We start from the raw sequence: 16,755 nt of genomic DNA, 5'->3' as shown, positions 1-16,755 counted from the left end.
TATAAATGGAATAACAAGACACAATTTTAAAATATAAGCATTTTTATTAAAATAGATTGAACACTTATAAAGGCACTACAGGCAACATTTATAAGAAACTGCTAAATTAATTTTTTAAATTCTAGTGCTGAAATGAAACCAGCAGCACTCGAAAGAGAATTTACTCAGTGATGTGATTGCTTCCCACATTTCCTCAGGACTGTAAGAGCAAAAATTAAAGACACTTTCAATTAGAAATTGACATTTCATTCATATCAAACCTCTAGCAATGACAGAAGTAATTGCATCAAACAGCAGTAAGCATGCAGAGGTTTCACTGCCAGGATAGATCAATGCGGCTGCAAACATCCACACAGGTTAAAAAAAAAAACATAAAAACTTGATTTTAATATACGAGATAAGCATCACAGTTGCAGGTTGCCCTGGATTTTAATGCATAAAAACCAGATTCCTGTAATAAATTCCAGTGATAATATAATGATGATTTCAGACAAACTCAGGCTCACTGTCCCTGTTCCTCGTCAGGGGTAATTTCTTTCCACACAGACGTGCTAGTGGAAGCCCTGATAGGTTTAAAGTAGGGGAATATGGGTAGTTGTTGTTGGACTGGTTCACATTGAGCTCGGCCAAAGAGACGCTCAGGTTCTGCTCCGCCCCCGTGTCGTCATCGGGGGGACCGCTGTCTGGCAGAGCAGGGGGCTCTCCTCCCTCTGGGTTGTCTTGGTCCTGATCTGCGTCTTGTTCTGGGTCGGTTTGGGTTGCAGACTGACTGGACAGGTCTAGGCTGTCCCTGTAGCTCAGCTGGTCGTCATCTATGCTCACCTCGCTCTCCTGCTTCATCAGGGTGTGGGAGTGGGCAGTCCTCTGGCTGCTGTCATCAACCTCTGAGTCAGAGTCGGGGAGCAGCTCACTGGAGCCCAGAGAACTTCCTGAATGAGATAGAGAGGCTAATGACTGCTGTTAAACCCTGAGGCCAAATTTGAGAGATTTTTTACATGTTTTGAATTGATGAATGTGTATTCCACCTACTTTACCTACCTACCAGTAACTCACCGGGAGCTACAAGGCAAAGTTAACAGTATTATGCAAACCTAGTCTTTATGAAAACTTACCACATCCCTCCTCCGTCTTGTCAGAGTCCGGTTTACTCTGCTCCTCTCCGCCTCCACTCTCCTCTCCAGCGGCAGAGCTCCCCATCTTGTCATCTGCATTAGTACCCTGAACCAGGAGGGGGAGGAAATGAAGAGATCTTTATCATCAAAACAAGGTCAAATGTTCTTTCGTATGGCCAGGGTATTAAATGCAAATCATGGGGGAAGTGGAGGCTCCAAATAAAACAAGACTATAGGCCATAACTCTGGATGAGGAAATGCATCTTCTGACATTTCAGTACTTCCATTTTTTTGCTTCTTACCTTTACGCCAGGTTTTGTTCATGCTCATAAATTATTTACCTTTTGACTGTATGACATGTAACAGGTTGCCTTTTCTGAGTCTTATTCTTCTGCCTAAATCTTCACATTAAAAGGCAGAAATCTTTGTATCTAAAGCTATTACCTAGTAACCCCTTTTTAAAACTAGTGTTTAGAAGCAGAATATTAGTTCTAACATTCGGACAACTAATAGGTGTATTAGTAAGGTCAGTGAGGTCACAGTGACCTTTGACCACCAAATTCTAATCAGTTCATCTTTCAGTCCAAGTGAACAGACAACCTGAAAAATAATGTCGCAGATGCATTATGAGCCAACATCAGCCGTAGTGACATGAATCTACAGGACCATAAAACAACAGTCACATTCATCACCTATCGTTAATTGCCTTTAAAAGTTCAACATTTCAAAGAAACAGGCTCAGCAGTGTATTTTAGTGTCCAAAAATTTAGCTCATGAAGTTACTGCTTGTATGATTAAATGTTAAAAACACTTGATAATTGAGGAGATGAACAGCCACCTTCAGTGCACACACAGCCCTACCTACCTGCTCAGTGGAGGTGGAAGCAGACCGGGAGGTTTTGTGGGTCTGAGAAGTTTTGGACTGGAAGATGGATGAATAGAAGACTATGAGGGTCTCCACGATGCGGGCCTGGTGGGGGTAATCAACCAGAGAGGACAGGGAGATCGTGGCCCCGGTCGGACGGGGACGCATCAGGGAGGGCCCAAACACAATCCCCAAGTTACTGGGACTCATCTTGTTATCCTCCTCCAGCTCTGCGATCCTGGAAGGGAGGAAGTCAGAGGAATGATCAGGAATACATTTCTGCACCAAATCAAATTGAACAGAATCAGGTTTTTCATTTTCTTCTTGTTCCGCCGAGAGTGGCATAATGACAAACCTTCGGAGGTGGCGGATGATGTAGCGCAGTGTAGCGATGTTAGCCTTGGGCAGCACCTTCAGAAGCTCCTTCAGCTTGTCCACCAGCACTAGGACATCTGGATCAGTGTCAGGACCCAGATCCACCAGCTCGGGCCCCCTGCCCACTGCTGGGTTAACGCTGCCCGACTCTGCCACCCCTCGCTCTGGTGCGTCTCCTTCACTCTGCAGACTCTCTTTGGCCAAACCCATCAGGTTGTTGTACAGGCGGAACAGCATGATGGGCTCTGGCAGCTGGCGGTGAAGGATAAGGGAAATTGTGTTAGAGGGGTTGAACTAAGCATGAACACAACATTTCATGTAGGTGGAGCAGGAGAGTCTTACAAATAACTTTAGGGCAAATCATTACTATATATTAAACCAGATTAATAAAAGAGGGATTCATAACTTCACAAATTAAGTGAATGTACAATATGAGTACATGTATGTGCGTATACTCTGTATGTGACTGTATGATTATGTATACAGAATGTGTGTGTCTATGTGTTCATAGGCATTTATAATTGTAATAAAATAATCCATGTAGACTGAAAGATCTTTTGACAGTCCTAAAAACAAGTAGAGGATATCGCTACATTTTCCCCATTAACTGCTGCCACAAGTCACTTGAAAATATGGCTGCACATGCACCTGTCTGAGGTAAAGCTTGAGAACGTTGCTGATGTCGTGTGGCGAACACTGGGACAGCTCGACCAGCTCCTTCCCATTCTCAAAGGCCTGACACAGTTTCTCAACACGAGTCTTCACCCCGTTCACCCTGTAGATGCCCTGCGAGGAGGAAGCAGTGGTTTATACCCCACAGTTTAGACTTCTTCTCTGCGGCAAAGATTCACACACAATCAGCACTTCAACAGACAGAATAAATACATGTTCTCACCTTCATCTTGAGTGCCCGTCTATCTATCTCAGAAATGCACTTGGTGATGATGAAGGGGATGCCGTCACTGGCACAGCTGGCTACCTGAGAGAACTCCCTGCCGAACAGCTGCAGACGGCCCTGCAGCTTCTTATGGCCACACTGGATGGCCAGAGTCTCCAGACAGCGCTTGTGACATGCGAGAAAACACTGTGTGGACAGAAGATGAACAGAAAGGCTTGATGAACCTTGTCTAAAACTTTAATGGGATACTTCAAGAGCTCTAGATTCAAATCCCAAAGTGCTTCTCAGGACGCAGATTTCTCTCCGCGGGTTGGATGTTTGGAGACATGGTGAAGAGCTCACCTCCTCGCACTCGGCCCCCTGGAAGTAAACGTAGCTGTCACACTCGCGGCACTTGGCCGGAGTCCGCAGCTTCCTCATTCGATGGGTCTGGGCTGCTTTGGAGAGGCCGATGTTACGGAAGGGTCTGGTGGACACCACCACGTCAGGATCCATGCCGTTAATGTCTGGAGAGAAAGAACCCCATCATACACACTCCAGGGAAACTCAGAGCCCACGTTTCCTCTCAGTTTAGCCAAGTAATCAAACAGCAGAATCAAAACACAAGACAATCTGAAAATCTTACTTGGAGATTCAAAAGAAGCTACATTCCCGTCTTTCTCATCTGCATCCTCATTGGACGACATCGTCCCAGTGGATGATGTCCGAGCCATTTTACTGATGTCACCTGCAATAAATATACACTAAATATATTTTCTCAGACATACTCTGTGTCTTTAAGAAGAATTCAGCTGAGAAAAAGAGCCATTTGGTTTCTTCCTTTTGGTTATGTATAAATGAGGTATTGTGGTGTATGTTACTGTGAATCTGAGTTCTTGCTTACTCGTGCTGGCAGTGGGAGACTCCAGGCCTCCATCTCCTCCAACGCTGTCATCGCTCACTGTTGAACCCCATGACTTGTGGCCCTGCCCTACAGTACATGGAAGTCAGTATAAGAGTAATGTGTTAACATGACTACATACAATCCTTGCAGACATTTTCTGGTCTATTTTGTCCCACTACGATAAAAAAAAAAAAATTCTAGATTTAAAAACCTTAGAAAAACTTGACTTCAAATCACTTTCTTTTGCCGACACTGTGTCGTCTTTTACCTGCTGTTTATATGCAATGAAATGAACACATGAACTACAGGCGAAAACTCATCAACAGGCCGGATGACTCAATAACAAATAGTAATGAAAATGATTATCTTTACGAAGATGACAGCGCAGTGTCGCCTACAGCAGCAGCAGGCGTCACTTACTCTTGCGGTGGGCCTCTGTGTCTCTACTGTCAGCCGCTGCTGTCTCCGCGCCGGCGGCAGGACTGTCTGTGTGGCTCGACTGCTCTGTGTTGAAACTGTCATTCCTTGGTCTGTGGCCCTGCCTGCAACAATGTGGAATTATATGGTAAACACATTCAAAGTATTATCATGTAAAGGAATAGTTCAACATTCTGGAAAATAAACTTAACTCTGACGAGGGTCAAGAGTTAATTCTCAGCAAAACAAACAAACAACAACAAAAAAAATACATTTCATCTGAAGCTCTTACTGTGACGACGAGCTGGAGGGGGAGTAGGTCTCAAATGTGTAGTGAACATTTGGCTGCTCGGGTAACTGCAGGTCTCGCACGTGGGCGGCGTACTGCTGGCCCGGGTCATACAGCTTGCTGCTCTCACACAGAGTCTGGTAGTGGACGGGCAGGGCTACCGTCTGCATGTGCATGAGCTGGTAGTAGGAGATGGTGGCCTGGAGGAGGAGCAGACAAATGCAAGTTATACAGGAGTTCATCGGTTGACAGTATTCTGAGGTTTATTTGTGATTCTTCTGACCGAGCGCAGGGTCTGGTCGCTCTGTTTGATGACGTCCTGCAGCTGTCTCAGCACTGTGACCTTGGTGTGCTCCAGCTCCAGCTGCTGAGTTGTGGCATCTGCTATACATGTCCGGTAGGTGGCCTCCGCTTCGTCTGACTGCACACACACACACGCACACACACACACACACACACACATTTCAATATACTTCTGTTGTTCTGTGTTTTGTTTCTTTTTTAATCTCTCAGATTGGCACAGATCGTGTGTCGATGTGTGAGAGTGTGGCTGCCACATAAGCATCACTTCAATTCTGCCTTATCATGTTTCACTGAAAAATAACGTCTGGTTTTTAAACCATCATTTTCATGGTTATTCCCGCAGCGATAAAGCTCAGAAACTACAGATAAAATGAAGTTGCTGATAAATACCTTGTTGCGAGCCTCTTCCTCTAATCTTTTCTTCTTCTCCAAAGACTTCGCTGTAGATCCTCCTCCCTCCTCCTCGGCTCGGCAGGCTGCGGTTTTGGCCTTGTCGTACTCCTCACAGCGGACCATGTAGACTTGCTTGGCCTTTCGCAGGTTGACCTCACACTCCAACTGAACAAAGACGCATCATTGTCTTACTGTTACTTCGAGATTAAAAAGAAATGTGCTCAAATATATATAGAATATGAGATTGTACCAGTTTTCTCTTCGCTCGAATCCAGTGTTCCTTGATCTCCTTCCGTCTCTTTTCATGCTCCTGTTTCCGCTGCATCAGAGGCTGCAGGGAAAAACACATTGACAGATCAGCACAATGTGTACGGGACCAAGACCAGTCCAGTATTAACAGCAGCAGCAGGTTATGAGTGACTGCTGCAGGGTGATTTAAGAATTAACAGAGCTCACAGAAGTTGTTAAGAGTTCATGTTACAACACTAATCCTTTACCTGGATGAAGGTCTGGCTGTGCAGGGTGGTATTGGCCTGCTGCAGCCCCACGCTCTGCTCCTGGTCCTGCTCCAGAGCCAGAGAGTAGATGGAGAAGAGGGGCATGTGGGGCTGGAGGGAGCGAGCACAACACAGAAAGAAAAGGTTTGATATACAACAACAAAAAAAAAACAAAAAACACATGGACAAAATGTCATGATGTTTATTCTAGTTTCTAACATCTAGTATCACAGATAATCAGTGAGAGATGGTGGGTAAAAAATAAAGAGAGGTTTACATGTGTTATGCTGTGTTTGCAGGATTGGTATAATCTCTGGAGGCCTTTGGAAAACTCAGTCTCTGGTAAAATAGAAAAACAGTCATGTGACAACATAATGGATGGGACAAGTTGCAAGTGTACAGTCACAAATGCTGCAACAACCGACTGATCTATTTATTTCCTTATAATGATTTATCTTATCAGATCTCAGTCTCTCAATATAATAATGACAGATACAAATCACAAGTCGCCACTTTTGTCTTAGAATTGCGTATTTTTCCGACAGTCAAATAACATCACCATGAATTAAATAAATAAATAGATAAAGATTTATTTATTTACTTCATCAACTTATTGGTTAATCTGATGTTATCTAGGTCGACCACTCACCCAGTGAAATTCTCTTCTCCACGTAGCTGATCAGGTCCTTCATGTACTTTGAAATGGTTTTGGCGTAGAGCAGAGCCGAGTCCACCCCTCCCTCACTGCGCTGCAAGATCACATCCACTTCCTCGACTCGGCCTACACATCGACGCACAAACACGGGTCACTGCACAAATTGTTACTATGACAACAAACTGTTTTTGTTGACTATGATTTGTGGGAGGCAGATAGAATGTGGGGATCCGTCGCTAAGGTGATTACCTCCAACATCTGGTGTTTTGTTTAGGTTTTACTTTGGTGATAACTGTGTGTTTGTCACTTCTGTGTTTTGGCTGTCTACACTCACTTTGCTCTGTACTGTCATGTCTTTATTTTCCTTTAATTTTAGGCAATTAAGTCTGCGTTTCTGCAGCTGTTTAACTCATCAGCTGTCACTCATATTGTGAAACACATCAGTGCACCACAGTGTTTATATCAGCAGGGGGAGACCTACCAGGCATCCAGTGGAACAACAAACGCAAAAGCTTTCATGGTCTGAATAAAAGGTTGCATCACTACTTTCTGATGTAAATGGATGACGGAGAGTAAGCTACACAAACATCTAAATATATCAAAAAGTTGCATTTTCACAAGACAAAATGAGAGTGAATGGAAGGACAGATGTGCACAAGCATCACTAAAAGAGTCTAGAAAGAGTCAACAACAGCTGGAGTGTGAGTGGAAGAGTGAGTGACTGCCTACCCATATCCTGCAGGTCGCTCCTGAACTGGCCTCCATCTGCTCCCTGGCCTGTCGGGGTGTACAAGTTCTCCATCGACTACACAGCACAGAAATTACTCATTACTGACGAACATGGATCAAGGCTCATCATCAACTCAGGGACTTTTTTTTTTTTTTTCTACATCCAGTGGAAAGTTGGGAGTGGAAATCACTATGCAGAGTTATATTTAATTGAGGTGTTTGAACTCTGTTAAACTGTGTTGAGATAACCCTAGTGTTGGTTGCTTAGCGATAAACCTTCACCCACCCTGCTTTTCTCTGTGGGGAGCAGCGAGAGCAGTGTGCTGCTGTCCACCTCTCCCATCAGCAGTTCAGACACACTGAGGAGAAAACAACAGACACTTCAGCACGCATGCTACACATGTGATATGAATATGAAAAAAAAGACCAACAGGGGATGTGTAGTGCTGATTTTAAAAGTGGAGGAGGAGATGCCCCTGCTGTTATAGGAAACCGACAGGTACACTGGAGACAGGAAGTGATCAAAATGACTTTTATCCGAGTTACTCTCGTCTACCAGGTTAAAGTTTCTCTCTTCACACTGTATATCAAATCACTTTCTACAAATTCCTCATCCACTCAAGTAAAATCCTTCTGACATCCTGTCTTTAAGTTGGCTTGTCCGCTAAGTAGGAGGTTAAAGAAAAAAAAGAAAAAAAAAAAAAGAAAAATGCTGTCTCCATCTTGGTGTTTTTCAGTTCATGACAGAAAAGGAGTAAAACAGTAAAACAGAGGAGAGAATGAGGAAACAGACTTGTCAGGCAGATTTCAACTGTCTCTGCCAGCTCACTTCCTCCTGTGACAGATATCTCAACCCCAAAATGCCACCGACAAACATGTGATTAACTGTTGGCGCAATATACTTCAATTGCACAGATAACAAATACATTCCTCTACTGAAAGTTTTTCCTTTTAACTATCAATATATTATTTTTTAAAGATCTAAAATGGTCAGGTCAAAACATTAATCTTGGAAATACTGACTTTGATCATTTCATAGTTGCCATATTTAATGATCTATTTGATCTTAATTTGTCTCAAGTGAAGGAAATCAAGTCAACATGATTTATCATCAGTCTGTGGCAATCTGTTCATTTAGCAGTCAGGTAGTGAACAACATTTTCAACTTGGTTTTGTGTCATACAGCAGGAGAAAAACCACTTCCTGTTTTCAGCTCTGCCTCATGCAAATGTGTCACCATCACTGCACTTCTCTCTCTTTCATTCCCAACAATAGACAGTTTTGTACGCATTAACACACACACACAAACAGCACTACTGATCCTGTCTGTAATAAAGGTACAATGCATTCACAAGGTATTCAGACTCCTTCACTTTTCTCACATCTTTGTTACGTTGAAGCCTTTTGGTAAAACTGTTTAAATGTTAAATTAAATGTTTTCTCTCATCAATCTACGCTCAATACCCCATAATGAAAAGTACTCAGACCCTTTACTCAGTCCTTAGCTGAAGCACCTTTTACAGCAATTACAGCCTCAGTTCTTCCTGCGTATAACTAGACAGGCTTTGCACATCTCGATTTGGGGTTTTTAGGTATTTTCTGACATTGTTCTGTGCAGATTCTCTGGACAGCCATTTCAGGTCTCTCCAGAGATGTTTGATTGTGTGTGTGTGCCTAGGGTCACTGAGCTGTTGGAAGGTGAACCTTAGGCCCAGTCTGAGGTCCTGAGTGCTCTGGCCCAGGTTTTCATTCAGAATATCTCTGTACTTTGTTCCGTTCAGCTTTCACCTGAACCATGAAGCTGCCACCATCATGCATCACTATTGGGCAGGTGATGAGCGTTGCCTGGTTTCATCCAGACATCCAGTACTGAGGCTCCCCCCCCCACACACACTCACACAGGATCTCTGGAGCTCAGCCAGTGTGGCCATCGGGTTCTTGGTCACCTCTCTTACCAAGGCCCTTCTCCCTGATTTGTTCTAGGAAAAGTCCTGGTGGTTCCAAACATCTAACTTTTAAGATTTACGGAGGCCACTGTGCAGCTGGGAACCTTCAATGCAGCAGAGATTCTTCTGTAGCCCAGATCTGCGCCCTAACACAGACACTTCCTTCCACCTCATTGTTTGGTTTTTTGCTCTGGTGTGCATCATCAGCTGTGAGACCTTGTATAGACAGATGAGTGTGTGTGTGTGTGTGTGTGTGTGTGTGTGTGTGTGTCTTTCCAAATCAAGTCCAATCAGCTGAATTTACCATGAGATGGACTCCAATCAAGGTGTAGAAACATCTCAAAGATGATGAAGAGAAATGGGGAGGCACTTGAGCTAAATTTCAAGTGTCACATCAAAGGGTCTGAATACTTACGTCAGTCATATTTCAGTTTTTCTTTTTTTAATACATTTACACAAATTTCTAAAAATTCTTTTTTGGCTTCATCATTATTGACTATTGATGGTAGAAAAAAATTAATGATTTTGGCCTTAAGCTGCAACATAATGTGAAAAAAGTGAAGGGGTCTGAATACATTCTGAATGCACTGTAATACCTATTTGGACACTACTGTGGCTTCACTGGCACTTACATTACTGGCACTCTAATACAGCCTTTAGTTGTATTACCTGTAGTGGTAATTACCAGAGGCCTATCATAAGACGACACGGTTGTAATGTCACAATAAGACATACTATGAAAAGGTGTACCAAATACTTACTTGCTGCTAAAAGCAACTGCAATGGTTTCAATCGCCTTCTCAAAGTCCTTTTTATCTGCCTCGTTACAAGCCTCATAGTGGAAACCTGAAAAATCACAATGGTGCATGTGTTCAAGTTTCAGTTGTGGTTAGGAATAGACAATACGCTAACATCAGTTACATCACACTACTGTGACTACAGTATATTACCTAAGGATGTTCCACGATCAATATAAACTGGGGATGATTAAATTCTATGCTGTCAATGTTTCCGTAGCAAACAAAAAAAAAACAAAACAAACTTTCCTCTGTCTACATTTGTTTTAATTCATTTTCTGTAATGGCTGGTTTAAGGCTTCCCTGCAACAACTGACCTTTGACCTTGGATATGAGCTTTCCGGCAGCAGTGAGGATCTCCACGGTGTTTAGCAGAGGGTAGGTGTTAATGACCTGACGCAGCACCCGCAGGACCTCGCCCAAACACTCATGGGCCATGGGTCGCTGACCCTCCTTACCTGGATGGGAGGGAGGGAAAGAGGAGACGTGGTGGATGAAGCAGCAAGACCTGTGGGGCCAAGCTAGTAGTTTTTTTTAAATATTTTTTTGTGTCAAAGTTACATCATAATTGCCATGTGAAATCACTCCTTTGTGGTGGCTTCAGGGCCCTTCCATCAAAAATTTGAGTTCAATGAAGGTTGAAGTTTGGTAACAATTCATGATTCTCAGAGGTCAGTGTCCTTGAATGCATCAATAATGAAGAGTTAAGTCCATGTTAGCAAATGCATCACAACCTGGTGGTAATGTTGGACCAAAAATAAAATGTTAACTGCAGCGAATTTTGGATGTGTTTTAAAGAAATTCTTCAACATTTTGGGAAAAAAATAACACTTTTTGCTTTCTTGCCAAGAGATCCAGGAGGTTATTGCTCCTGTCCAAGAAATAGTGCAGCACACAACACACTCTATACTTACACCGTTGAACATATAACACAAACAAGATGTAATGTGTTAATTAGTGAGATTTAGAGCCAGGCTAGCTGTTTCCCCTCGTCTCTAGTCTTTATGCTAAGCTAACCTAAGAAGCTACTGGCTCTAGCTTCACATTTATCACTATCACAGATATGAGCGTGGTACTGATCTGCTCATCTAATTCTCTGCCCGAAAACCAATAAAACAGATTTCCCAAAATGTCCAACTATTCCTTTAAGTGTCTGCAAGTCGGTGTTCTGCTGTTGCTGTTAGTGGAGACAGCAGAGACAGACAGTCTGCGGACAGTGACAAACAAACCTGTGTCAGACAGGTCAAGTCCAGGCACGGTGTCAGCTCTTCAGCTTTGATGTCACTAGTGACACACCTACAGCCTGCATCCTCACTTCCTCCTCCACAACACACACACACACACACACACACACACACACACACACACAGTCAACTTTACGCTGTTCAATGTTGCCACCTCCTCTGTTCACTCTTTTTCTAATGGAGGCAACTTGCTCACAGAGGAGGCCAGAGGGCAGCCGGTCCCTCCATCCTCCCAGTCTGTCTGAAAATGTGTGTGAGAGTGTGTGAGCAGCAGCTGACAACAAGAACAGACTGACCTGAACATTGTGCCTCAGAGGATGTGGTCTTTTCTATTGTTTTGCAAGATTAGAGACCAATTCTGGTGCTGTGCTACATCTGCCTTCTGTGGCGGATGAAACAAATCACCTTACCCTCACTTTACTCTCAGTTTACAAAAAAAGTTTTGAGGCTTGGGAAATATAGTACCAGCTCTCTGGATCGCAGCAGGGAGGAAACAAGGCCGAAAGCCTGATTGTGCTGCTGATTAAGTAGAGGAGGCATTGGGTCACGGCGATGCAGGCTACCTATCAGAGTAGGAAGTGTGGACGCAGCCGCTCTGTCAGAGGCTATCCATCATGGCTTCCTGTTTAGAAAGCTCACTCTGGGCGGAGGACATGACAGAACGGACCCAGATAACAGCCGACAGAATGACACGAAAACAAATCTCTTTCTGTCTCCTCTGAACCACAGAGATCTGCCCTTTTCAGACAAGAGAGACTAACCTGATGCCAGACCTTCATGACTTGAAACTTTATTCTAAAACACTGGTTCTCTTTTAGTTTGTTTGTTCGGCAGGTGGAATCGAGTCTAAAGTAAATGGCAGTCACTCCATGAGGAAAGTAAAGGTGTTTTGCTGTTTTCAGCCTCCCTTCATCACAGAGGAGGGGAAGAGGAGTGTGTACGAGGCTGCAGTAAACAAGACGCTGGCTTCCTGCTGGAGACAAGAGTGCGGTCGACTCTGTGGGCGCAGCGGAAACGCAACCCTTCATTTGGAGAGAGGAAGCACAGTCACTTGTCAGCTTGCTTGTGCAGGGTTGTTCTGCCACCACCCCCAACTCTCCCAGCCCCCCACCCCCCAAATTACACGTGTCAGTAAACAGGACTGATGTAAGACTGACAAAAACCTTTTGTGTATTCCTCACGTCCTCGCAGTGTAACCCCCTGTCGAAACGGACTGGGGTGTGTAATACAAAAGGGGAAGAGGGAGACTAAACAGTATTGTTCAAATTCTCATGAACACAAGACAAACCGATGACATCAAAGAGAAAGTAAATAAGAGACACACTGTCACAACCCACAAGCTGAAAATTATACCTGGTTACACACAATGGAGAACTGTGTTTTGTCTCAACAGTGGTGAAAACAAGCATTATTCATTTAAGCAAAGGAGGATCAGGATTCATTCCCAGAGAGCGAAGTTCAACGAAGAACACATGGAAACAAAATGCAACAAGAGACAGGAGCCAAACTCAGGTGGGACAGGTGAGACGGGAAATATTGGGACATCAGGGGAGAGGTTTCTGTAGGTGGATTTGTGGATCTTACCTTCAGCCAGCACCACATCCTTCAGTTTCTCCACAGCCTCAGCGAAGCGCGCCACATCCCTCAGCAGGGCGGGGATGTCCTCGACTTCAATGGCCGTGCTCTCTGGACTTTCAGACGGAGGAGTTGGGGTCAAGACCCCTTTCCCTTGGCCTTTAGTGAACACCCATGACTGGAGTGGGAACCCTGAGGAGACACAGAGAACATCACTGAGCTTCTAGACTGAACTGACAGAATTAATCCACAACAAAGTTGATCATTTATTTAGAAAAATATTTGAAACTTTCTTGTTCTTAAAGAGGAGATTTATCCAGATGAGAAGATCAACACCATTCTCATACCTGTCCGTTCAATATAAGGCTACAGCTAGCGCTCAGTTAGCTTAGCACAAAGACTTGCAACTTTGTGGAGTCTCAAGTGGTTTCCCCATAAAACAGCAAATACGCCTTTTTACACTCAGGTATTTGTAAGGATTAAACAATCAAGTATGAAGTGTTAATCAGTGAGATTTAGCTGGGATTTTGTTCCCTTTAGACAGCGCAAGGCTAGCTGTTTCCCCTTGTTTCCAGTCTTTATGCTAAGCTAAGCTAACTAGCTGCAGGCATGAGAGTGGTATCAACCCTCTCATCCAACTCTTCAAAAAGTGATTAGGAGTATTTCCGAAAAATGCCAAACTATTTCTTTACATGTGAGGATTTTCTGCTTTTTGCTGTTTTACATTTCTGTAAAGTGAATATGTTTGAGTTTCAGATTGCTGGTTGGATAAATCAAGCAATCTAAAGATGTCACTTTGGGCTCTGAGAAAGTGGGATGAGCATTTTTCATTGTGTTTTGACATTTTGGAGACAAATAAAAATAATAATTATTGAAAAAGAATAATCAATCAAAAGTGAAAACACTGTTTAGTTGTAGCTCTCCTTCAGACTACTGTCTCAAGGCTTCAAAATCCATCTTTACACTCTCAAACTTTTCATTTACAGTGAAGTGAATTTAAAAACTAATAAAAATTAGCTTGACAGTAGACAGTGATATTTTATACTTGTCAGGCCAGATTTTGCTCGTCTGTTTCAGCTCAGACGTGGAAGCAATGGGTCGTACACAGCAGCCATGTCATTAACAGGTACTGATGCGTTTGAACCAGACCTGCAGCGCTGGCGTGTCTGCTCAGGGCGGTCGGTCTCTTCAGGGTGGACACGGGAGACGGGCAGCCCATCGCCGGCATCTTGCTGTGCTGGGTGCTCGGGGTACCCGGACAGGACACGGACAGGTCCTGGAGCCCGGCAGAGGTTGGAGTGAGCGTTGAAGAGGAGGAAGAAGAGGAGGGGGAAGAGGAGAGGGTGATGTCGCCCGCATCTTTCCGAGGCTGCTCCTGGAGGATGGACAGCTGAGAGAGGACAGGAAGAGCGAAAAAGGTCAAGATGATCACATGATTCGCGCTTTCCAGCACATCCTGACAGGCATGGAGACATCAGAGCGACACCTCTCAGCTTTTGCGGCCTTGAACATAAGCAGTACTGTTGTTGGTAAACACACATATGAAGACTTTCGTAAGATCCTGTGTTACGTTGTGTAACACTTCCTGGCTCCAAGCAGTTGTCGGGTGTGGCAAACCGAGCAGAGCGTACAGTAACAGAAATGTCATTTACTGTTTAGAATAACAGAACAGAACAGTGACATTTTCAGAAGTGGAAATAACCTTGCCAATAATATGCACAGAAAAGTTTTATTCAAGCCTGGTCTACATGTCATTTCCCAGTTAAGATAGACTCAGAGTGCAGTTAATGCCTCACGCTCTTTGGGCCTGACAAGTGCATCTCTAACAAAGCCAAAGAACACTACTCACTCCACTACAGAGCGCAAATAATTTCCGACACAAAACAGAAAAGCATCCCTGGGATTTGTCATTTGTTTTGGATGCACAAGATGACAACCAAATACTCACACATACCTGTTTAAGCCATACGTTTTGCTTGTTGGGCAGTATGTCCAGCCTGTTCTTGCCTTTCTGCTCGGCTTTTTTAACTCTCTGACTCGTAGAGTAAGGGTTGTAGCTACTTTTGCCACCACGTTTCAGCATGCTCCTTCCCCCTAGATCTTTGCCTCCATTCTAACTGGAGCACAACTCTGAAACTGATCTCGCAAGAGCATACACACACACAAACACACACACACACAGACACTGCAGCCTGACACTGCTTTATGGGTGAAAACCCCACAGCAAATATACTTCCTCTGAGCCAGATATGAGTCAGTATGCATTCAGGTTCACACACGTACAATTATCTGAAGATGCAACCCAGTGAAATTGCACCATAATGAGTGTTTTCAAGCAGTCCCACCCGGACGGACTTCAGTTCCTCACCCTGATCACACCAGTCCCGTTGACGCTCACACAAAACTTTGCCAGAATATTTATATCTGGTGTAAGTAGACTTTCCACACACAAACACACACTATCACCAATGGTCTGGAGCCCCTCTCTGTTGCCCTGTCCTCTGCAGCTGAAGGTCATCTGACACCTCACACACACACGTACACACACGTACACACACGTACACACAGACCAGTACAGTGAGTAGCAGTCGAGGGCAGAAACCAGAAGTGATGCGCTACTCACTGCAGATGCGCTGCTCTGCGGCCCGGGGCTTCCTGCTCGGCTCTTCTTCGAGATGGATGGCGTCTTTATCAGTTCCCGTTTCTTCCTGGTGAACATCTTCAGGGTGCCTTTCCCGTCCATCCCGACTTCCTTGAGTTTCACGCACAACCCCCCCACCCACCCCCCGACTCGCCACTTGGGTGCTCTGCCGCTCGCGCTCAGCGGGAACTCGGTGCCATCCAGGCCAACCTTCAGCCACGGTAACTGTCTGTCTGTCTTCCTCCTCCTGCTGTCACACATCGAGCCGCGCAGGCTCACTGAAGGAGAGACAGGCAGCTCACCGCAAACTGTCTGTGCGCTCCCGGCATCCGCTCTGCGTGTCCGCTCAGTTCCGTCAGAGGGAGGAGGAGGACGCAGGGGTGCAACACTGCTTTTTCACCAAGTTCCGAGATGTTTGATTCCAATTAAGTTTCACTCAAGAAACTGTCATACAAGTGAAACTTTCACATAAATGCAAACTGACTTCAAACGAGAATGAACTGCATCCTAACCCAAACACGCGCACTGTCGCCTTGTTCAAATTCACAGAAATCAAGTCATCTTGACACACGTGTGTTTCCACCATGTGACCCGCAGCTTCTTTGTGCACCTGTTGCACAGAAAATTAACACTGACATGTTGGTGTTCGCCTCAAACTCTGACATTTCACAGGAGGCGGGTAGAGACGGTGGATCTCAGGCCTCTCGTCTATTTTTTATTTGCCTTTTATGGAAATATTTTCTGAAATATTTTCTGTATGAATTCAAGTGGTTTGAGTTCCTGTCTTTGAGAGAACAGTTTAAAATAATTATAACAATAAAATAAAAAAAAGTATATATGTATAATTATAAAGAAATAAAGTGGAGAATTCAAACCACATAAATGTATATAGATGGTTTTCAAACTAAAATATTAAAAACACTTCAACTTATTTAAAGGTGCAATAAAGCTTAAATGTATTTAAAAAAAAAAAAAAATAATTAGTGCCACATTAAACTAAAGGCCTGAACTATGAAATCTGACCTGGTGAAATACAAGTATGACTGTGTGATAGTGGTGAAGCATGGATTAAATGCTGGGAGGCCTCAGGGCTGTGATGAGCTGCAGGCCCCTCATGCCCCCCCCTCCCTTTCCCC

The 16,755-nt window shown here is 44.1% G+C and overlaps 1 protein-coding gene across 2 annotated transcripts; it reads right to left on the bottom strand.

Moving 5' to 3' along the window:
* Positions 1 to 24: 24 nt before the first annotated feature.
* On the bottom strand, positions 25 to 15,898 carry arhgap45b (Rho GTPase activating protein 45b). 2 transcript variants are annotated; one of them, XM_087173497.1, is made up of 25 exons: positions 15,602 to 15,898; positions 14,933 to 15,091; positions 14,128 to 14,368; positions 12,988 to 13,170; positions 10,477 to 10,617; positions 10,124 to 10,208; positions 7,703 to 7,775; positions 7,417 to 7,492; positions 6,682 to 6,813; positions 6,310 to 6,371; positions 6,033 to 6,143; positions 5,786 to 5,866; positions 5,533 to 5,700; positions 5,123 to 5,260; positions 4,843 to 5,039; positions 4,554 to 4,675; positions 4,134 to 4,220; positions 3,876 to 3,977; positions 3,593 to 3,756; positions 3,248 to 3,436; positions 3,001 to 3,138; positions 2,333 to 2,604; positions 1,978 to 2,215; positions 1,113 to 1,218; positions 25 to 929 (listed from the first exon to the last, which is right to left on the bottom strand). In XM_087173497.1, the coding sequence occupies exons 1-25, from the start codon at positions 15,878 to 15,880 to the stop codon at positions 487 to 489; spliced, it is 3,987 nt and encodes a 1,328-aa protein (XP_087029623.1). In that variant the 5' UTR covers positions 15,881 to 15,898; the 3' UTR covers positions 25 to 486. The 2 variants fall into 2 exon arrangements, with proteins under 2 accessions (XP_087029623.1, XP_023260174.2); XM_023404406.2 differs by lacking the exon at positions 14,933 to 15,091 and having other exon boundaries at positions 15,602 to 15,895.
* Between the last annotated feature and the right edge of the window lie 857 nt (positions 15,899 to 16,755).

This window comes from Seriola lalandi, unplaced genomic scaffold (assembly GCF_002814215.2).
Source record: "Seriola lalandi dorsalis isolate HSWRI2012SDOR001 ecotype SW California unplaced genomic scaffold, Sedor1 jcf7180002054244, whole genome shotgun sequence".
Lineage (NCBI taxonomy): Eukaryota > Metazoa > Chordata > Actinopteri > Carangiformes > Carangidae > Seriola > Seriola lalandi.
This window is presented reverse-complemented; position numbering and strand designations above follow the sequence as displayed.

Bases quoted from the DNA above. Each gene is read 5' to 3' on its own strand.
- arhgap45b (XM_087173497.1), bottom strand. From the start codon at position 15,880: ATGTGTGACAGCAGGAGGAGGAAGACAGACAGACAGTTACCGTGGCTG. The intron at 14,369-14,932 runs GTATGTGTGAGT...GTCCTCTCTCAG, and splicing joins AAAACGTATGGCTTAAACAG to CTGTCCATCCTCCAGGAGCA. The intron at 3,139-3,247 runs GTGAGAACATGT...TCCTCCTCGCAG, and splicing joins GACGGGCACTCAAGATGAAG to GGCATCTACAGGGTGAACGG.